This window comes from Montipora capricornis, chromosome 6 (genome assembly GCF_036669925.1).
Source record: "Montipora capricornis isolate CH-2021 chromosome 6, ASM3666992v2, whole genome shotgun sequence".
Taxonomy (NCBI): domain Eukaryota; kingdom Metazoa; phylum Cnidaria; class Anthozoa; order Scleractinia; family Acroporidae; genus Montipora; species Montipora capricornis.
The window spans coordinates 48243992-48266491 of record NC_090888.1 but is presented as its reverse complement, the minus strand read 5'-3'; the positions used below and the strand labels follow the sequence as shown (position 1 = coordinate 48266491).

At 40.2% G+C, this 22500-nt stretch overlaps 3 protein-coding genes across 3 annotated transcripts in view; 1 reads left to right on the top strand and 2 right to left on the bottom strand.

Annotated features, from left to right (window-relative positions):
• The window catches only part of LOC138050572 (uncharacterized), a 4841-nt gene extending 4261 nt beyond the window's left edge, over positions 1-580 (bottom strand). The window contains exon 1 of the mRNA XM_068896891.1: positions 1-580. This exon is cut by the window's left edge and continues 1086 nt beyond it. Within this exon, the coding sequence (XP_068752992.1) occupies positions 1-559 (559 nt within the window). The 5' untranslated portion in view covers positions 560-580.
• A 117-nt stretch (positions 581-697) lies between these two features.
• Positions 698-14923, top strand: LOC138052322 (cilia- and flagella-associated protein 298-like). The gene is made up of 7 exons (XM_068898742.1): positions 698-889; positions 2258-2425; positions 2923-2990; positions 3781-3939; positions 6147-6278; positions 11462-11557; positions 14207-14923. The coding sequence occupies exons 1-7, from the start codon at positions 751-753 to the stop codon at positions 14312-14314; spliced, it is 870 nt and encodes a 289-aa protein (XP_068754843.1). The 5' UTR covers positions 698-750; the 3' UTR covers positions 14315-14923.
• Positions 14924-15059: 136 nt separating this feature from the next.
• LOC138052320 (uncharacterized) overlaps positions 15060-22500 on the bottom strand; it is an 11767-nt gene continuing 4326 nt past the window's right edge. Inside the window, exons 2-4 of the mRNA XM_068898739.1 lie at positions 21149-21442; positions 20010-20276; positions 15060-18226 (exon numbers count right to left, since the gene is read on the bottom strand). Coding sequence (XP_068754840.1) covers positions 17715-18226; positions 20010-20276; positions 21149-21442 — 1073 coding nt within the window. The 3' untranslated portion in view covers positions 15060-17714. The remainder of the gene's footprint in view (positions 18227-20009; positions 20277-21148; positions 21443-22500) is intronic.

Below are 22500 nucleotides of genomic sequence, written 5' to 3'. Positions count from 1 at the left end.
TCGCATCAACCAGTTTCACAATATCGTCGCCGACGTTGTTGCTTGGAAGTTTCTTAGGATTTTGCGGAGCAGCCACACTCCATTTTTCTTGAATTTCCCATCGCTTTCCATCACATTTTACAAGATTATAGACAATCATGACTGACTCCTCTCCGCCACATATTAGAAATCGGTCTCCTCTTACTGACCAATCAGCAAAATGCATCGATCCAACTCGTGCTTTAAGGCTTAGAAGTAGCTCCCAGTTTGAACTCCACAGCTTGAATTCTCCGCTGTAACAGGCTGTTAACACAACGTTTAGACGGGTGTTATGCAACATCACAGTTATCAGGTCACTATGAGCTTGAAAAGAAAACTTTCTTTGCTTTGTTTCAACATCCCAGCACGTTACAAGTGCTCCAAGTGGCGCGATATAGGATTTCTTGTCTTTCGAGTTAATGACGCTACCGGGGAAGCCGGCACATTGACGAAGAGAAGCAACCCCCCAAGAAGATTCTACGGAAAAACCAAAGATATTCTTTTGGTCAGAACTTTGCTGTGGGAACACGGAATCATTCATGTTTGAAGTGATGAAGGTGACTCTGGCACTTTTTTGGACCAAAAAGCCGCATATATGCGTCATGAAATGTGACCTACTAAGATCGCAATGCATTCTCGCCTAGCTTCCTTATTTCCATAGCAACAGTGGTAGTTTTAATCCGCCATCTTTCTTCAAAACAGAGACTTAATAATATTGACTTGCCTTTTAAAATGGTAAAACTGCACTTAAAACAAGGAGACGAAAGTTTATTTCTTTACGAGACAGACTGCCAAGCAGAGTTGTCGGAACTTATACCACAGATTGTCAAAATTCAGAATGGGAGACTGAAAATTGAGCGTTTGTTTTACGGTAAGAATAATGACTCTTGGTGCGGTGGATATGAAGATAGAGCTTAAACGGGACTTCTGTTAGCCTGTTAGCTGCCTTTTAGGGACGGAAATGTTAATTACACATTTATATTAACAGCTGAAGGTAATAAATATTTAGACTTCAAACACAAGATCTCTTAGTGATGATAATTCTTAGTTTTGACTTAAGAATCTCTTTCATTTTATTCCTCTGATTAAATCTGCATTCCTTTAATGAAAGGATAATTCTAAACATAATTTTGATTTTGCTTGTGTATGTTGGTTACCTGTAACCCGACACGCAGATGCGTTTATTACCGTTGGTAGTAAATTATTGAGTGAAGTAACCTGTTCCAGGCTCCCAGATAGTCGGGAAAACGAAAACAACTGCGTGGGAAAAGCGAGTGAGGGCTCGCACGCATTTTTTTCTCTTTCCCTACCATCTGGGAGCCTGGAACAGGCTATGAGTGAAGTGTACACATCAATTGAATATGAATATGTGACCGCGCACCGGTGGCTCAGTTGGTTGAGCACCCGGCTGCCATGCGGGAGGTCATGAGTTCGACTTCAGCCGGACCAACACTCAGGGCCTTAACCTTTGACGTCCAACCGGCCAGACTTGGTATTTTACTCTGTCTAACACCAGAGGATTTTACTCAGCAATGGGGAACACCTGGGAGTCAATGGGTTAATCACTCACTCCCCATTAAAAATACTGAGGGGAAAGTGCTGTTACATCCGCAAATGGTTAGACTTTTAAGTCTTCTTGGATAAGGACTATAAACAGAAGACCCCATCTCACAAATGTCTTTGATGTTCATAAGTTCCCTGTGGGACGTTAAAGAACCCACACACTATTCGAGACGTGTAGGGGATGAAGTTCCCGGTGTTTTGGCTGTCCTTCGTGAGTGTATGGCTGAGTGGGTAATTAGCAGGTCCACATCAGGCCCCAGTTGCTCAAACTATGGATAGCGCTATCCGCCGGATAAGTCACTATCCACTGGAAAACTCAATTGGTTTAATGCCAGTGTTTATCCGCTGGATAGTGATTTAACCGGTGGATAGCGCTATCCATCGTTTGAACAACTGGGGCCAGCTGTATAGCTGCCACTACTGCTCGAACAAATACAATGTAAATAACAAACAAACAAACAACAAACAATATAAATGGATTCATTTGTTGACTGACTGAATGTGTACTGATTGATTGATTGATTGATTGATTGATTGAGCTAACTAATGATCAATTACAATGTAGCTTAAAGCGGCAGCAACCCAATAAAGTAATTTTGTATACATCACGATTCAGTATTAATGTCACATCATTGTGACAGTGACTTGAATCATTCCATTGCAATACTTATTGTAGAAATGGAAGAGCTTGCAAAGCATGGAATTACACTCCCACCCAATATGCAGGGCCTAACAGAAGAACAAATCTCTGAACTCAACCTTCATGATGATTGGGAAGATGAATGCATTCCACAAGGGGGTGTCACTGAAAATAAGGATCCACTTGGAAAAAGAAATGGCAAAGGTTGGTGCAAGAGTTGAATTACTTTCAACTACATGTACTGTACATAAGAAAGAACGTGACATTCTTTTATTTTTAATAAACATTACCGGTACGTATTGTGTAAATTTGGAGATAACAGTCTCAAAAGCAATAAAAGATAATGAGTGCATCACACTGTGATGGTAGATGTACATTGTAAAACTTGTAAAATATATTTCTTTATAGTAGAGAAAATCTCAAAGACAGACCCTTCTCCATTTTCTTGTTAAGGTATTTTTAGTTAATTTTTGTGGGATGGGGTGTCTGCATTCCTGAAGGTTGGCCTTGGGGGATACAAGAGATTGTACCTCAGGAAAAGTAATTCACTTGGAGGAAATCTTCATTTTTCATTCAGTTTTAAGATTTCCAGACGAGTCAGCATACTTTGATGTGAAAATCCAGAGAGGCACAAAAAAAAAACGATTTTGTTCATGTACTGTAAGATTACAATTAATCATGTGTATGCAATGTTTTGACAGCGCCCAGTGAGAAAATGGCTGAGGTTATAAACAGAACAAGGAAAGAAGCAAAAGCAAAAATTTCTAAGGTCAGTGTAACAATAATTGTTTAGTAAACATATTTAATGTTTTGAAATCCATTTTTCAAACAGTTGCTCTGTAACCTATTTACCTGTACCAGTAAAAAGTGTGTTAGGGTTGATGGGGGGAAGGAAGGGGGGGAGGACTGTTAATTATAAAAACAGTTGTCTGATTGTGGATGCATGGTGTGGTGTGACTCAAGATCCCAGGTTCATGGGATTTGAGGCCTATCCATCCAGGTGTATAGATGAGTACTGGGCAACACACTACTGGGAGTATTAAACCATGTGATGGAGTTGCATATCCCATCCAGGGGACTCACTGAGTAGCTGTTCTGTCAGTTGCCTCATGCCAAAGAAACTGCAATGTGCTCCAGCTGTATTTGAGCTCCAGTTATCACTGTCACCACACTCCCACCACACTCCCAATCCCTGGTTCACTGGTTTGTCAGGCCTGGCTGACTGTTGCCATGTTGTTTCCTTAGACATGAAAGTTTGCTCCAAGGAATCTCTATCCATCCAGGTGAAAAGATGGGAACTGGCATACTCCTTGGGGTAACCCTGTGATGGAGTTGAATCCCATCTAGGGTTAGAGTAGCAATACTCTCAGTTGCTTGAGACATGCCAAAGAAACTGCAATGTGCTCCAGCCAAGATTAGCCCCAAAGGCCCATGTGCAACATACCTATTCTCTGAATTACACTTGGATAATGGATAAATGTCCAGTATCATTTTTAACTGGCTACTGTTATTGAAATAGTTTAGTTTGACTGATGACAGTTGTTGTGACGGCAATGCAGGAACAAGCTGATGTCAACATCCCCCTGACTTTTGAGGTGGTTAAGGATGCACTTGATCAGATGCGGGGAGCTGTAATGATTGTGTATCCCATGGGACTGCCTCCACATGATCCAGTCAAGGAAGAGCTAGGAAACACAGAAGATCTGTCAGGTACTCAGGTGAGATGTGAGCTTCATTAATCAAATATTACCGGTACATTATAAAGTGCCCTTGAAAGCATTTACTGTATTCTTAGGTTCTGTATTGTAGATGGGTGAGGGTAAATCACGTGGGTGGGCTCGTGGGTTGTGTTTGTTTGAAGATAAAAAGTATGTATACATGATGTGTATACATGGAGGATCTCGGACCCACGACTTATGACCCACCCACCCACGCCGATTAGACATTCTCATCACAGATACATGTAATACTACGTTAACTTAATTTTCAGCTGTCCTAAATGTACATTGGATAGCCTTAGTTTAGAAGAAGAATAACTAGTGCATACACTTTTTGTCTTCCTATTTTTTAAATATTAACTTTTTTTTGTTAAAAATAATGCATATACTATGCTTCAATTTTCAAATCAGTTTACTCTTTTGAAACTGGTTTTACTTTTTTTTATTTTGAATAGGTAGAGTGTGATTTGAGTCCAATAGTGTTTGCCTTGTGAATGTTATGCTTTAAATAGAGTAAGGTATTTGGTCTCGTTTAAGGACTTTCACGTGAAGAAATATAAAAATATACTTGTAATGTGATTGTTTTAAATACGGTGTCTTTTAGAGGTGAAAATATCCTGGGAAAAGCCCAGATTGGTCTCCTTTAGGGGTTAAATTTAAAATTTAAGTTCCCCCCCCCCCCCCCCCCAACCTCCCTAGGCAGGTAATCACATGATTTCGAGTTCAATTTTGAATAAATAAGCACAGAAAGCACGAGTAAATTTTTTCAGGGAAGCGGAAACTTTGGGCGAGTGCAGTTTGTAGTCCTGCCTACTCCAAATTGTACGAGAAAAGTCGTGATTACTTATTCATAATTTATACATGAAAAAATTCGAGATGGTTTAATGAGCAGAAGCAGTGCAGCACATGTATCACGCAAAAATTGCGCCATGGATTGCGCTATCCAGGGCTCACGTTTAATTTCAAAACAAAAGAGTTAATTGGTTCTTACCAAACCCTATTGTTTATTAGCCAATCAAAAGCGAGAATTCTGTGAGGAAATTGCACTGAATTAACTATTTTTGCAGAGTAATCTCTTTTTTGCACCTTGTTTACGAAAAACAGCAATGTTCTCAGCCAATCAGAATCGAGTAATTTTGTTATGAATAATTTATTATGCTACATCGACCTTTTAAATGTTATCTCTGACTTTCACGTGCTTCGTGGTGCTTTACTTCCAACGAATAGTTGTCTATTCTCATCCGTCTCCCTCACACCTATAGCTGAGTATGGGTACCAACAGTCTAGGAGACTACAAAACCCACGCAAGAAAAATGTTCATCCTCAAAGCGAGAACCCCAAACTAAAAACCCCATCCTAACAAAACAGAAATGTTAGGAACGGGGAAAGGCAGAAACGAAGTCTTTCAAGCGATTAAGATCTGCGTATAAAGTTGCGGAGCTGGAGGCTTTGCAAAACAGCCTGGGCTTCTTGAACAGCATTAGCTGGAACCTGAGGGTCAGGCATGGTGAAACTATCTGCACGCAGCTTCGAGAGAATAGCGTCATTCCTTTGTTTACTCCCCCTTTTATACGTGCGAGGTGAAATCGCTGAGAATAGACCATTATTGTTTGAATTCTCACGGCTGGACTGGATCTAGCATGAAATGGAGGCAAATGCGGGCAAATCTTTTCACACAAAAATTAATTGGTCCGCATTAGCCTCCATTTCATGCCAGATCCAATCCAGCCATGAGAATTCGAAAATGGTCTATTGTCAACCTCATTGCCAATTTCATTGCCAACTGCCAATAAAATGTACGTGATGAACAAGTGAAATGCCGATCGGTTGGCTCAGTTGGTTGAGCATCTGACTAGCGGGAGGTCTTCATCAGTTCGACTCGGGCCGGACCAATACTCAGAGTTTTTAAATAACTGAGGATAAAGTACTGCCTTTGTATTATTACATCCTCAAATGGTGAGACTCTTCAGTCTTCTCCGATGAGGATTTTTTTCCATAGGCCCCGTCTCACAACCCTTGTTCATAAACTCTGCGAGACGTCAAAGGTCCCACACACTGTTCGATAAGAGTGGGGCACGTCATTCTTGGTGTTGTGGTCTGTCCTGAATGTGTCCCCAATTAGCGCCATAAGGCGCTACACTGTAGAACGCCTAGACTCGTGAATTAAGTTTGTGATTGATTGGTTGTGGGTTTTTGTGAACTTTTAGGCGTCCCTCGCAGTTTTAGACGAAAACGCAGCTCAACTATGGTGGGCTGGCAAGGAGCTCCAACGAGGGAAGAAACTTCAAGACTACATCGGAAAAAATGAGAAGACTAAACTCATTTGCAAGCTTCAGAAGGTGATGGTCATGAGCATAACTCACTTACATTGTATCATTTTCAGTACGTGTAGCACCAATTATTTTCTTGTCGGCAGAGTCAAACACCTCACTTAATCCTACCACAGTAGCTGTCCCTTTCACTAATAGAATTTAGTCTTATCCGGATTAAAGGCATTGGCAACATTTTCATGTAAATTTTGTTGACACTTAAACATCCAAAGGCATACACGGTCGAGAAATCGAAGTTGCTCTTGCAAGGATCAAATCTACTTAAGTCGTGTAGAAGATTTTGGCTCACCTACTGTAAGAAGGGTTATGATGTGCGCGACACTCAAATTTTGAGGGGACCTACCAATCTCGACCCCAGAGCACTTCTCTTTTGTGCTTGCCTGAGGGAGAGAAGAGCTGTGGGGAACCATGAAACAAGGTGTCTTCTCATTGGTTTTCGTTACGAACAATAAAAAGCGTATTAGTGTACTCATGTTAGCACGAGGAGTGAGCAGGCGCTGCAAGGTTCAAATAGCCAATTTTTGGCTATACGAACCCTACGGCACATGTCCTCCTACATAGAGTTTCAAAGAGCCTCGGGTCATATCCGAGGCTCTGGTGACGAGAATGGGGGACCTACATGTAAAGGGCAAAATGTGTTTATAGGGTTAGGGTTAGCCATAGGTGGAAAGATTAACAGCATTATCACTGTATTAAATTATTGTTTCGTGACGATTCAATGCGAGTAATTGGATGCACGCCCAATTTTGACAACTAGCACGAAGTTTCCCAAAGTTTCCCTTAAGGTCTAAGGATTTGCTAGGCCCATTTCCAACAGTAACGTAAGGGTAAAGGTTAGCTTAGAGTAAATGCAGCTGTTTATCCTTACTTGGGGATAAGCACTTGGGGGGTTATTTGTCTGCATTCCGACCGAGACACGAGTGATGTTGAAGTTGGGGAGAAGAGCAAGGGGACTCTTCGTGACGCTTATTGAAATCCGCGTGCATTAGGGACATTTGTGATGTAAATTTTAATGCAAGATGTCCCCAAACTACCCCCAATGTACTGTGATTCATCCCCAAGGGTCGAGTTGGAGGGGGGGGGGGGGGGGGGCAAACATCATAACTTCTTACACTGTAAATAATGGACTTTAGTATATACTCTCACTCAGTGATCTTGGTGTTTCAAGCAATCTGATTGGTTCGCTATCTCGGAGTAATTGAGCATTATTCACTCCCTACGCAGTGAATAATGGTTGATCCAAACAAAACAAAACGGCCGGCGTAAACTCGCCAGCATTTATGAATCGGAAATATTGAGAATACAAGCTGATGCTGTGCTACAGAAGACAAAGAAGGCCACAAAATTTGGCCTGAAAGTTTTTAAAGGTAAGAGAAGAGTTCATACTTTTTGCCAACCAGTGTTTGACTTCGTTTTTCCAGATAATTATTGCTGAAAATTAAACAATCTTCACGCCAACAATTTGTTTCACTCAGAGTAATTCTCTCTTGTAGGACTGGTCGCCCACGAAAACAAATTTCTTAGTGAAATCGAGGAATAAAAAAAATGTTTAAGAAAGTTCCACATGGTTGCAAGGAAATAAGACGGGTCATTTTACAACAAACGAACGGTCACCTCAATTAGAGCCACCATTTCAGAGGTGGATCCTGTACCAACTGCACTTTCAATTTCCATTTCAAATGAACCTCAAAAACTTTGATCGAACGGTGAAAATGCAATTGCTGATTTAAACTGTGCTAAATGACCATTTTGCTGTTTGTGACGAGGATTTTAACGAAGGTTATTTAGATTTGCCATGTTTGAAGCTTCTGTAAACACTTTCGCCCATGCTTTGTGCTGCTTGCACGCTTTCCCCGCATGAATTGAGATTGTAATTAAATCGACTTTGGATGGTTTTTTCTGCAATTGTTGTTGAGATCACTTCGTGAGTATATACTAAAACAACTATTCTTTTCAATCTCGGTGAAAAGTGGCAGAATATTTACCTCGCCGCTTTGCGGCTCGGTAAATATTCTACCACGATTCACCTCGATTTCAAAGAATAACTGTTAATTATTTTACGTCCCATGCGGCCCTACTGAGGCAATCCTATATAGAGATTTCCATAGCAAGGTGTCTTGAGCGAGTCTGCAGAGATTGACGTGAGTCGGTCCGGAAAAACGCTTTCCCCAACATTCTCGTTCCCAGAGCTGCGATCCTCTTGGTCAGCGCCGCGGATCGAGAGCTCTTGCTGGTTCCAATAGGCCATTTCCGAGTTGCTGTTTGCCTCGGTTTCAAAGTGAGTCTTGGTGCGCAACTATTGTAAGGGAAATGAGTTTGATTTGCATAAGAATACGCAACTCATTTCCATTCGAATGGTTGTGCACCAGAACTCGCTTTGAAACCGAGGCAATCAGTAACTCGGAAATGGGCTATTCAACATAGCCTGAGAGCAAGCTCTCCGTTAGGGTCTCGCACGAGATTTTCGGGCGCAAGCGGTGGATCGCGCCCCAAGCCTCTCACGGCTCGCTTCGCTATACGCACGCGATCCACCGCTTGCGCCCGAAAATCTCGTGCGAGACGCCAACGGAGAGCTTGCTCGCAGGCTAAATTCAACAGTCCGTGATTCACGGACTTGCGGTCGTTCTGCGCAGTCTTGACTTTTTTTCAAAATGGTGGACCAAGCCAAATCGATCTCTTCCACGAGGCGTTAAATTATGGAATGGAAGTTCTAGATTTAAGCAACGTCACATTGAAAGAAAGTAATACGAGGGTTTGAAGCTATCTAATAATAATGCGTAAGTAAACAACATTTGAAATTAACATTTTATATAAGTGTAGGTAATACCATGATTTGTAGTGATATTTGGCATAAATACCTCGATTGATATTTCGAAATTGTGATAGATAATTTCACGAGCCGTTAGGAAAATACATACAAAATTGAGGAGCTATATCACTCTCTTTGCGGTGAATGTTGATATCATTAAGGATAACTGCCTTTACTGCATCTCTAAAAGCCATGTCTTCCATCGCAATGTTTCAAACTCTGCTGAGGTTTTGCTCCAGTATTCATAATTTTTGACATTTCTTTGATAGATTCACTATTTTTATTCAGCATATTGCTATCTTAAACCTTAAGGGGGAGGGGGAAAGCAAGAAAGAACAAAAAGTTATAACAGTTATCAAATTATATAAAGTACCATTCATAATTTTAATGCGAATTTTAAAAATAGTTGGGCATAAATACATTATTATTCATGGTCTTCATCTTCATTTTGTTGGTTTGAGCAAAGTTATTGAAACTAATAAGATAAATGATTAACTTTGTTGTTCTAAAAGTTATGATAATATTATTAGTAACAGTAACAGTTACACAGTATTTTGCATGTGAGTATCATAGCACACTATCAAATTTTTAATTTTGAGACAAAGATGTTTCCATATAAAATTATTAATATTGTGAAATAAAAATATTAAACTTTACTTAAACTGGTCTATAAGCAAAACTGACAGAAACTGTATGGTCCATTTCTTGAACTCAAAACCATGTAAGGGCGTGTCAATGCTGAAAAACAAAGTAGCCTTTTGTTTCAAAGAAGTTGCAAACTTGTGTCATACAGTACAAGTAGCTCTGTATTCTATATAAGAATAAGAGGCTTGCTGTACATATAATTGAAATACCAGTAATATGCCTTAATAACCACCAGTTTAAACGAAAGCTGTAACAGAACAAACCTATTAGTATATCACACAATAAAATATAACTTTTTGATTGGTTGCTTCATCTTAAGAGGAGCAATTCACGAAGGCAGTTTTCTTTGTTAAGCACTGGCCATTGAAGCAGATTCAGCCAAGCCTTTGCCTGTGTATGAATCTTGCAAAATCCCACCGCAGAGAGACAGCCTGCTTTCAGGCTAGCAAAAATAGTCCGAAATGCATGTGGGGCTTCTTTTGGGTTCTCAGCTTTCAGAGGATTATACACCTTATTCCAAAATGGCCGCCATTTAGATATTCTTTTGTTTTTATTCAAATGAGACCTTGATGCCTCGTTCAAGGCAAAATATTCTTTTGAATTTTTAGCTCAAGAACGAGTCATGAAGGGCTAATTTGAATAAAACCAAAAGAATATTTAAATGACGGCCATTTTGGAATAAGGTCTATTATGGTCATAGAAAATTGGGTGCCTATCAGTTAACTGTCACATCACTGTTTTGGGTTACTTGTATGATTTTCTTACACCTAATGCAAACTGGACATGGAAGGAATCAACTTCCAACTTTAATGCGATATTGCACAAAGAAAATATACTTACAAATTTCATTATAGCAAAAAGAGAATGTAACTAAAAAGGTACGCAAGAACTGGGTTAGCTATTGGCTTAATCTTTTCTTTCTCACCACGGACATATTCAAAATCAAAATCGCTGGTCGCACAGAGATACTGTCAAAGTACGGAGTCAAGGCTTTGCATTGTTGAACACATGAACAATTAGACTATATTAAAACACATGAGTCGGGCTTAATCAAAAAACCTACGTAACATATAACCAGCTGACCTTTCTCCTTTTTTTCTTGTGTCCCACACCTGGTGAAGGACGGGCTCTGTTGCACAAACTTCTCTTTTTTAGATCGGATAACTGACTCCTGCTGAGCTTTCGAATGAACTACCGTCTTCACAAACTCCTGAAATGTCGCGACAGTAAAGGTAAAAAGTTCTACGTATTCGCGATGGTAAATCATCGTCGACAGAAATTTTCAAAACTCTTCTCAATCCCGTACGATTCCTTCCCTAATTGCCTTTCACTAAATAAATGGTTGTTACTAATAATATTTCCGTTGCAAGTACGGCAAACAGAAAACAGAGTCCTTCGGCCATTCTCTTCCGGTTAGCATTTTCTATTGTGTTCCCATGTGACCAATCAGTGACGAGAACGGATTGGAACCAGCCAGAGCTCTCGATCCGCGGCGCTGGCCAAGAGGACTGCTCGGGCAAAACCCAAACTTTTTCGTAGTCAAATGAAATAACACTTATTGACTGGCTGATTCGGGCCGGACGGGAAAATATCTGGCTCTCCTTTTGCGGCTTATGGCGCATGGATAGAATGCATGCGCCATGTCTTCGAACATTTTCACGTCCGGCCTGACCCAACTCATTCAATAAGTACAATACAGTATTTCAGCATTTCACCTGTTTGTATTATTGTGTTGCAGAAGGGACAGGGACCACCGGGCAGGGAGCCAGTGTTCAGTGAAGAGCAAAGGAAACATATGATGGCTTATGCTTATAGAAAACAAGAGGAGCTAAAGGTACATCCCTGCTGTCTGTAATCAAAGAGATGTCAGGGCCGTTTTGGTTTTTTCGCTTTTATAAAGTAATACATTGAGGCTTAACCATAGATGTCTGGGCTCGAGAGGGTCGTTCTTCGATATTATTATCACTTTATTAGGCATTGCGGCGAATTTTGCGGCCTAAATGTATTTTAGCCCACTGAAATACACCATTGAAAAGTATGAAATTGTGCAATTGTACAATAAATTTCAACACTTACAAATAAGCTTTATGGAACTTTCCTTTCATCTCGTACAATTTTTGATAACTCAAATGGCAAGATTGTTTAATTTCTAACCAGCTTCACTTGATGGTGTATTTTCATTGCGGGAAAATAAAAGCCATTCAACTTGTAAACACTCGCGTGATTGTTCAGACTGTTTCGTTGTCTTTTTTAAAGTATGTATTTTCTCAATGCCTTCCAAAGTGATAATAATAGTAATACAGTTAATGTTCTCGGGCATCAATATATCTTGGGCCCTTCTCAGAGCTCATTGTAACCCTCGCCTAACGGCTCGGGCTAAAATGAGTCTGAGTCGGGCCCAAAACATATTTATGTCCGCAAACATAAACTTGGTTTTCAGTCACGTTATGAGACTTCCATGTTGGTGCACAAAACAATAGCAAATTATGGCTCATGTTCCCAAAATAATTTAATTCTCTATTGTTCTGTACACTATCATGGCCGCTGTGACGCCAGGTGAAAACCATCTATTGTTTTAGTCTACGGACCTGTTAAAATATAGGACAGATCATCACTTATTGAACAAGTTTTAAGAGACGGGTTGTCTGGAAAGACTTTCCAAAGGAGGATATCATTACATGTACAGACATTGTATGCAGCACTCTTGCCTTTTTGGGGCCGCATGGGCATTCGAAAGCGTGACGTCACGTAACGTAATCCAAGTGTTTATCATCGAAGCCAACCTGGCGTTTATTCTCAATAGACCTCTTTAGCTTGTACGTTTTGCTTTCCCATTTCAGACCACGTGATGTTATTCAAGGGAACAGTTTCTTATGCACGTGCATATATACGCGTAACGTATGAAAAAACAAAAGGAAAATTCCCTTGGGAACATCATGTGGTCTGAAATGTGAAACACAACTTACAAGCTAAAGAGGTCAATTAATTTCCTTAATATGTCAATGGACTAGAAAATTTCCGACTTATTAAAGTTCAGTCGCCACGAAGGTGGTCTTTTTAAAGACGAAGAAGCAATATAAAAGGCGTGGCACATGTAGGCACATGCCGATGATTTGTTAATCGTGGACGCATACAAAGCTCTGAGCGAGGAACTTGAGCGAGGAAAGAAGCCCCTAACGCCAATAATGTGTCCATAAGATAAGATGTTATTTGTCGTTCTTATTTTAAGGTGATTCCCTAGTATTGCACTGCTCATCCTGTTCTGCGCATAACACAGCGTTGGCCACGTTCGTATTCAGGCATAGCTACGAGGCTTTATGGTCAAATTTCACGGCTCAGTTCTGTTTTCTTTGTCTCACAAGTCTCAAGGGAGATTTCTAAACGAAAAAGAAATAATTTAACCATAAAGACTCGTAGCCATGTGTGAAAAGCGATATATCAAACGAGGCCAAAAACGTTTCAAAATGGCGACTTTTCGTGCGGGAAAGCTCGCTAGAAACACGAATCGCCGTTTACAGAGCACAGCACTAAAGAGCAGAATGGAAAACTTTCAGACTCTCGCAAAAAAAAAAAAATCGAGCAATAGCCTTGCTGATGCGTAAGCGTCATTTCAGTCCGAGAGTGAAAATGAAACCGCGCTATCGGGGAGACATGTTGTCGAGGGGTTGAGTTCGGTTTGCTTTCCCTCTTCTTCTAAATGAGGTTGGTGACCTATCTGTTTTTTGGCATAATTTTATTCTCTTACTCCTCCTCTTTGGGCTGTAAGACTTTAAAAAATGTACGTCAGAAAAAATGTTACCGGGAAAAAAAGTATTCGTAGCGATACTCGTCCCAAGGAATATTTGTCTTTTGATGACGTATGCCTGTGCCGTAAAACAAACATTAAATTATTCGTTTTGAACAATACAATACACCTGTTTTGTTATTTCAAGAATTACATCAAAGCTGTGCTTCCAATTCCTGCAAAACGTAGCGTAAACCGATGGAACAAATTTGTCCTTGACAGATGAAGTCGCAATGATTAAATGAGTAACTTGAGCAAGTTATATCTCCCAAACGAGATTGATGACCTATTTTCTTAATTGCACATTTCGAGTCACCATAATGTAGAGAGCAATCTTCAATTACTAAGGAATCACCTTAAACTTCCCAGTCATTTTCCTCGCCCTGGAAATATCTTTCTTGGGTTTTCGTCTCTATGTTGATGTTTGTTGATCGCCATCTTGGATTATTAGTCGTGCTTGAATGAATTCAAACAAAAACGAGCTTGAAACGACCTCTTTTAATGTTCGTCTTCGAGTTTAATTGAACAGTTTGAGGCGATTACCTCTTGCAATTTATTACTAAGAGAGTACACAGTCAAATGGTCGACGGGACTTGGAGAAGCTGCGTATATGCACAGAGCGGTTTTGTTGAATTCATGTTGGATGTAGGGGTTTGCAAAGTAACCGATTTCAACAACTTGTAATGTTTTTCGTCATAGAAGTTGGAAGCAGACGGAGATGACAGTTACCTAAACTCGGGCTGGGCGGATCCCCAGGCGCTCAAAAGACAGTTTCATGGCGTTGGCAACGTGAAGTGGAGGCCTTAGAAACAATCTTCAAGTGGACCTCGATATAAGTCTGAAACGTTGGTTGTTTCCTTTATCCTTAGGGTGGTTTGAAGTTAAAGGAAACGATTGACAATTCAGTCTTCCTGCATAGAAGAGAGAGAGAGGACCTGCATATTCAATCGTGAATATCCTTGCTATTTCACAAGAGTGCAAACCACCACTCCACCACGTCATGAATATCAGGTTATCGCTGAGAATGACGGCGTTGAAATATCGACGACTTTAGCGGCAAAAGACCTGTCTTCATGTCTCCAACATGATCTGATCATGATTGAATTTCACATATCCAATACGTGGCTCAACTGGCAATTCCTGGTAATCCGTGGGAAGTTTGGAAATTGCCACGGCTTGCAAGGATCTCTTGCCGGTGTTCAAGCTGCAGTCTCCTATAGTTACCATGCTCTTAATTGCAATGTACAGTTAAATTGTTGAAGAACTATCGTTCAAACCAAAAACACCCAACAGAACTTGAAAGTGAAGTTTTATTTCCAAAATAGTCGGTAAAAAATAACCATCTCTACTCATTAAATGGAAACATGCAAAGACCTATGTTAATAACGAGCAATTAAAAATCTATTTCACAAACGTTAACTGACCAATCCTTAGGTATAGCATTTGAATTAACTCAGTACCCAACTAGATGTCATTACTTAACCCTGCTGGCTTTTTTTTTTCAGTGAAATTTCATTCCCTTGTATAACGCTAATAAGAGAATTTCTCCAAATATATGTGCTGCATCACTCCCTGTGATACTCTTTCGTGATTCAGAAGTATGAAAATTACCGACAGCTTGTTCACTGGAGATTGAGAAACTTTGAAAGGAAGTTCATTGCGATTTTGAAACGTGCACGAGAGAGTTCACGGTGTTCGCCAGCTTTTTCGTGGAAGCTTGAAACGAAGCGGTTGTGATTATAGATCTACGGAGCGGTTTTTATTTGTGCTCAAGTGATTAAAGGTCTACGACGGTGACGTCAGCGAAACCTTTTGGAGAACTGCAGTTTTTCTCTTATCAAAACTTCAATTTTTATCGGAGAGATTTAGCATCGCATGATGAAGTTCTTTTAATCTAAGTTGTCTCTCTTGCTTTCAAAAAGTTGGTATACCTATGGATAACATGCAAGGAAGCGGCTAAAATGAACACTTTTCTTTGATTTTGTGGCAAAACCGCAAATTTCAGCCTGATGTTTGCCGTTAACGCGAGGCTAAATCTCTTTATTGAACGTCAGAACCTAGCCAAACTACTTATAAACTCAATTTGCAGAAACGCGGAAATTCCGCAAGGTACAAACGTTCCACACTTGCTTACAGAGCAATTGTTGTCCTTTTCTCAATACATCTTTTTTGTGGGCCTGGTTTTCGCTGCCACGGTCTCCATCGTAGATCGATCGTAAGATCTCTTCTAAAAGACTACATGTATACTATATACCTTTTGTACAATGTGACAAGGAGAACGTTCCTCAAAAGTAAGTAAAAGCTATTGGTGAAACAAGAATTCACCTCCTCTTCTAAACAGCTTGTCTTCTACCACTTTGTTAAGGTACAGAGGCACAAACTAATCTTTAAGTTCCATGTCTTCAAACTTCTTCCGGACCCTTCTTCCTTTTGAAAGTAAGAGGGATGATCACTTAGGGATCCGCAAATACACCCGAAATTTCTTTATGCTTCTGAGAAACACACGCCTAAATCGGATAAGTAACCCCAATTATGTGTGTAAATTTTTCCCCATCGCCTTTTACAAAGCAAGTAAAGTTATCTCCTTTTTAGTCAATATAGAGTTCATGCTTGATAGATAACAAGGTTTACATACGCTTAATAAAGCATGTTCAATAACTGTAACAGAGACCTCAATTTTAGCCCGCGTCAATTCGACATGCACCTCTAAAACCTCTGCGAAGCCCCTTTCCATCCGAAAAGGGGAATCAACGCCTTTTTCCTAGTCTTATTTTAAAAGTACCTTTCAGAGAGCAGAGGGTTCAAGAGGCAAGCATCTCCGTTACATCTGCTATGAACATACTCTTTGACTTAACTAATTACTTAAAAAACAAGTAACCTTCAGTTTGTGTTTGTTTTTAGCACGTTGAAATGAAATGTGAAGGGGGCAAATGCAACACAATGAGTGCCAATGTAAGGTTGAAAATTGTTTGCGTTGCATCTCTTATCTGTTCAGGTAAGGCAAAATAGCGTCGGCAGCTATCAAGTCAGGAGCAGACTGCGAGACGTTTTGGGTTCAAAATCCAATGGGGTTTTTCGCAAAGTTTTATACCCCCTTCACACCAACAAGACCTGTTTAATTAACCTGGGTTTGACAAAATGAAAATCGCTCACACAAAAATGTAGGAATGGCTTTTACATGAGATTCAGGCGAGTTGCAACAAATGATTTGATCTGTGCTATAAAATCTGTAGTCGACAAAAATCAATATACATGATTTAAAAAGAAAACACTTGGAAACCGTGATTAACTAAACATCTTCAAAACATGGTTAAGGCTTGGTGTGAACGGTGCATTAGAATGTTCTCGCTGGTATAATACGCTACCTCAGTTTTACAAAGAACAGTTTTGGCCTGTTTCAAGTTAAAAAAAAACAGGATATATAATGTAAGCATTTCAAAATAAAAGCATATGTCTTGGTCGGTCATAAATCATGAAATGATACACATGTATATAAACGTGTCGTCAAAATATAGAAATAAAAATAAGTTAAACCTTTCATAAACTAATAACCGATATGCATGCAAGTAGAGTGGAAGTACTAGCTTATTTTCCCACCCTCATATTTCATAAAGGATTGTCTCACAAATGAGGAGTGGTTATACGAAAGATTGTTTCTTTTCGCTTTGCGCCGTTTTTCAGGTCAATACATGAAGAAGCCCTCTTGCAGAACAAATGTTCCCTGCAAGTAGCAGAGACGTGTGCCGTTGGCATTGATTGAAACCAAATCTCTGTCGAGTCGCCTATGCACAGTCACGATTTCCATTTCACATTGACCTTTCTTTACTGATCCTTTTATATTAATAGCACCCCAGGGCGAGGCCCTGCGTCTTGATAGGGGTCATTCCCTTCGAGAACATTGACGAAGTGGCAGTGCCAAATAATGAATTAGTTTCCCCTTTTTTGTTTGCCGTTCCTCGAGGAGCACTCCTGCAAGAACTGAAGGAGATAAAGCGAAGGAGATTAAACGCAATGGCCAGGCAGTGCCAAATAATGAATTAGCTTCCCCTTTTTTGTTCGCCGTTCCTCGAGGCGCACTCCTGCATGAACTGAAGGAGATTAAGCGCGAAGCAGTAACGCATCCTAATGACACACGATGCTTGCCGAGTGTCGAGATCAGACACCAAATCACCCGGCATGACACTTAACAATCAATTTTAAGACCATTTTACGTAGCAACTGGGGGAGACGCGGCAAGCATTAACGCTCCTTGTTGGCATGTGCATTGTTTGTTGCTCATTCCCGAAGAATCGTATTTACTGTCTCTACTTTCACTTGTCGAAATAACCGAAGGAGTGTCGCAAGTCGAAAACTGCTTTCTAATCGATATCTGATCGTCACTTCCGATACCATTTTGGCTATTGTAAAATCGGACTATTTCCGAGAGGTAGCCGAGATCTTCACTGCCTGACTGATTGGGGTCGTTGTTGTCAATGATGATGATATCTCCCGGATTGACGTTGATTTCTTTTGTTTCATCGTCGCTGCCTTGTATTTCTATTGTGACGCTCTTGATTTTATTTCCTTCGTCACCTTGGTCAGACTTTTTTCTCTTCCTAACAAATTTTCTCTTCCTGCGATGTTTCTTGCAGAGGTGGAGGACTATAAGGAAGAAAATTAAGCCAACTGTGGCACCGGCTACTGAAGACAAGAACGCGACCAAGGTGCGCCGTGGACTGTCTGTAAAAAGGTAATTAAGAAACACAAATTTAAGCATTACCAAGTCAAGAAGTGGGGGAAGATGTACCTGTAATTCCATCAGTTTTCTGTGTGTCTGTCCTCCCCGAAGCAGTCTTGCTTCTTTCTTTTTTTCTTTGAAATGGAAGACCAAATTCCTGCCATGTATTCCTATGTCAGTGCGGCGAGTTTTTTTTTTCCGAAGGAATTCGCGTACTATAATCTCTTTCAACCCCTTGATACAGGATGATACTATTCCTAGGAATGCGACTGACTCTTCCACGTTTAACTGCGAATTTAAGTCAACAAGAAACCTGTCTTGGATAGTCGCGGACCCATTACTCCATTCGTTCCCTTCTCGTATGGCTTAGTTTACAGAATAAACTATCAAAGAGATTTGTATAGTGCTCGAAACCTGGACGTTAGCCTTTGTCATGAAAATGACCCCCACAAGAAAAGTGAAAAATCTTTGACCAGGGTTGGTTACCTTCTGATTAGAGCTGGAAGGCCAGACGGGGGCAGGCCTTGGGTATTTCAAATCTTAACTGGAAGCAATTGATCATGTACAACTAGACTGAAATGGTAACTTAAGTTGGCTGTGCCTTTCTGGATAACGACATGAAAGGGTAATTTGTAGTATAAAAAATTCAATCCAATTCCTATTGCTTCTGAATGTTAAGTACCTTATCCACTGAATCCTCCTACCTTAATATCCTTCTTTAGATATAACATATCGGACATAAACATAGTTTTAAGTGTCTTCATCGGGGGGAATATATAGGACTATACTTCAATCAAGAAACCTCTAGGAAATAGATGTTTTTCACCTAACGTCACAGCAGCCATGTTTGTGTACAGAACAATAGAGAAAAAAGTCTTTTGGGAATTTGACTCTTTTATAATGCAAAACATGAGCCGTAATTTGCTATTGTTTTGTACACAAACATGGCCGTCTCATCACGTGATTGAAAACCATCTATACCCTTTGTTCCTTTTTAACCACGTTCTAGTTTTCCACTGGTTCTATTTTAAACAGGAAGTCTTGGTTCATTCACAGGTTCGTTGTTAAAGTTTAAAATATTTAAAAATTTAATCTTTCCTATTGGTTTCGTTTTATATTAAAAGTAAGACACGCTGAATCGTGGCATAGTAGAGAGACATGCATGTAAGCTTTACACTTAGACCTAAGCAAGGCTTGTCAAATTAAACGCACCAAATAAATATTTGGTTTTAAAAACCCGATAATATTTAACTTAACTCAAAGTTTAGAATGCGTTTGATCAAATTCATCATGAAGTATTAAGTTTTTTCAATTAGCGCTTCGATAACTGACTATTTAATTTCATTACTGCTCATCAAGGAAAACAGCGTAGAGAAAAAACATTTTATACGGAGAGAAAGCTTTCTTTGCAGCAGAACAACTGCACCATTCTCTTCTCAGACTCTTGTCTTTGAGGTCACAAATGCATGAAATATTTATAGCTTCGATACTAATCACGCGTTTTCAGTTTACTTCGAATAATTTGAAAAAGACGAAATGTTACCAATGAATGAGTTACGTTAGCGCATTATTGAAGTTTAGACACAACATGCGTACGTATCCCTACTTTGCCACCCTGGCTCTGACGTCAAAGTCACTCGACTTGTTCATGTGCAGATGTTGATGCACCTGCTTTGATTCAAGTGACTGAAACGCCATTGTGCAAGTCGTTCTTCAGCGTACCTTTTATGAACCTGTATATGAAGTACAGACGTCGCAGAAGGGCCATAATGACCCCCTCCTCACCTCCGCTACCCGACGCCTTGGCTTGTGGGGCCTTTGGAGGTGTTTCCGTGCTCGTGAGCTCAGTTCTCCTGGTGGTCACTTTCAGAACCCGGGCACCAGTTACCGTGGTACTCGCAGTTAAGTTACTTGTCTTGTTCGTCAGTGACTTTCCACTGGTGCCCTTGCTTGTCGATGCTAGTTTGTCGACTGTTACAGTTGAGGTCCTTTCCGTTGTCATAGCCGTGGTTCTCAAGAGCTCCGTTGTAAATGTCGGATTTGGTCGTGGAACTGTTAAATTACAGAGTTCAGTTAGAAATAAAAGAATCTGTAAAAATTGAACCCGAACGATCAGTTTGCCTTAAGCGTATGATGGATTCAAACCTTTCTTTACACTTGGCATACTTATAACATGAGACGCCGGTGCCAGCCGGGCATAAAACTTATCAAAAACATTTTAGAGTGAACATAACCATCCTTGTTATATGGACGGGAGTGTTTTACCAGGAATTAGCCACGCGTAGAATCATTACGACCACTACTTCCGGGAACCGAGTGGCGTATTTTTCGTATGTGGTCATCTTGCGCAATGACGTCGCGATCCCCGCCTTTTTCCAGCATTGTTTCTTGTTTGTAGTAATATTCAGTGGTTGTATTAATTAAAGCCTGCTTTTCAATCCCTACCATGTATATTTATTTTCTATATAATAATAGAAAATTACAAGGTGGCGAGAAGTTATTAAGGAGTTTAAAAAACCACGTGTAATATCCTTATAGATCACAAAGAAGCTAATCGAAACAGTAATCGAAAACACTCCTAGTTCACACTGTTCTTACACAATCACTCGTCCTATGCCCACTCGTTTGCTGCCCTCACTCCTGAGATATTGTTCTTGCCACTCAAACATAAATTCATATCTTATCGCCACCGTGTAATATTCTTTGCATTCGCAAAAGCAGAAGAAAGATTTGAAAGCAAAATTTTAACTTATTGTCCACTTGTCAAAAAAAGATGAAGTACTTTGCACTTATACAGTATAATGGAGCAATTTAATGCCTAGCAAGTTGAACATCTTGAGTTTTCTTATCAGCCATGGAGAATTGGAATCTATAGAGGTGGGGAGGTAATAAAGAAGAATAAAAAATTCATAATAAAGACTCACCACAGTCGTATATGACTTCCAGGTACTTGAATGTTCCAGGGCAAGGGTCCCCAAATGTTGCATCATTTGCCCTTACAAGACACTTAGGCCGGTTGGAACATCTTGTGGCGATTTTTAAAAGGACCTTGTCAGCCCGGCAAGAGAGAGTGGTAATATTCTCACTTGGACAGATGGAGGAGCCAGGTTCCATACGCCCATAGTTTGCCTTGTATATCCGGATGACGCTGTAACCGTCGCATTCCAGGCGTAGCCTCCTACCTTCACAAGCATGCTTTGATTTGACTGCATCGGTCCCTGGTTTTATAAAAACAACTGCATGTATACTAACATGGAAGGAACACCGCCCTAGTATAACACACTTATGTATCAGGAATGTAGCAGGAGGTTCATAACTCCTAAGCAAATGTTAGGAGGCAGAGTCACATTGATGACGATTTCGAAAGAACAGGTGCTGCAAAAAGGCCATTTCCAATTTTCGAATTCCTAGAGACAATGAAGGGTTGCATAACAAATGCAGATCCCAGTGAAATCATAAGCTAAGGCGCACTCATCATGACTGACATGTAAGCTTATGCTGTCGGATTCGGGAATTTTCTAGAATATTCTATGAATTTGTTCTAGGAGCAGTTCCTGATACTGTGACTCATATAAGGAATCAAGAAGAAAAATATGAATCAAAGACAATCAAACCAAACGAAGCAATGAGTGCAATGTTCCATAGCGTGGCTGGCTATCGTTACATCGTCTCGGTGGCGTACCTAACTTCAATTTTCAAATTGCGTGCAAGGGCGAAAATTTTTGTGATGGTAATCATCTTTAGTTTATCGTCTTTACTTCGTTTGGTCTCATAAGAAAGAGATCACTCTCAGGCTCATTTTGTGGTAGACGCCGGTTCCCATTGTACGAAAAAAGAAGCTCTTTTGTGGACTTTAATTTAATTCTTCTGTTCTCTATGGCCTTAAAAGAAAGGTTCCGTTGCAGACATCAGACCCCTGTTGCTCAAAGGCTGGTTAACTTATTTATTAAAATAATTCAGCGGGTATGTCACAGCCTTCAAGGTTACCGTCGTCTGGTTGAAAGAAGTCCTGAGAACGACTATTGGCAGTCAGTGAGGCAACACTCAATATTTTGTGCAAATTGGAACCGATAGTAACTAATCCACCGAGCCTTAAACAACTGGAGCCAGATGGCTGCTTGGTACAGAAGTGTTTTGAACATGCCCGTTCGCTAGGAGTATGCCGGGACAAATAGACAATTGTAGAATCACGTTTTACTGTACTTGTTTGGAAAGAAAGCTGCTTTTCTTGTTACTCGCTTATCTTTGACCACTTAAACTATGACTTTTATCCTTT

Coding starts and splice junctions, on each gene's coding strand:
- LOC138052322 (XM_068898742.1), top strand. CDS start 751: ATGGTAAAACTGCACTTAAAACAAGGAGACGAAAGTTTATTTCTTTAC. Junction 2,991..3,780: donor CAAAAGCAAAAATTTCTAAG/GTCAGTGTAACA, acceptor ACGGCAATGCAG/GAACAAGCTGATGTCAACAT. Junction 11,558..14,206: donor GAAAACAAGAGGAGCTAAAG/GTACATCCCTGC, acceptor TTTTCGTCATAG/AAGTTGGAAGCAGACGGAGA.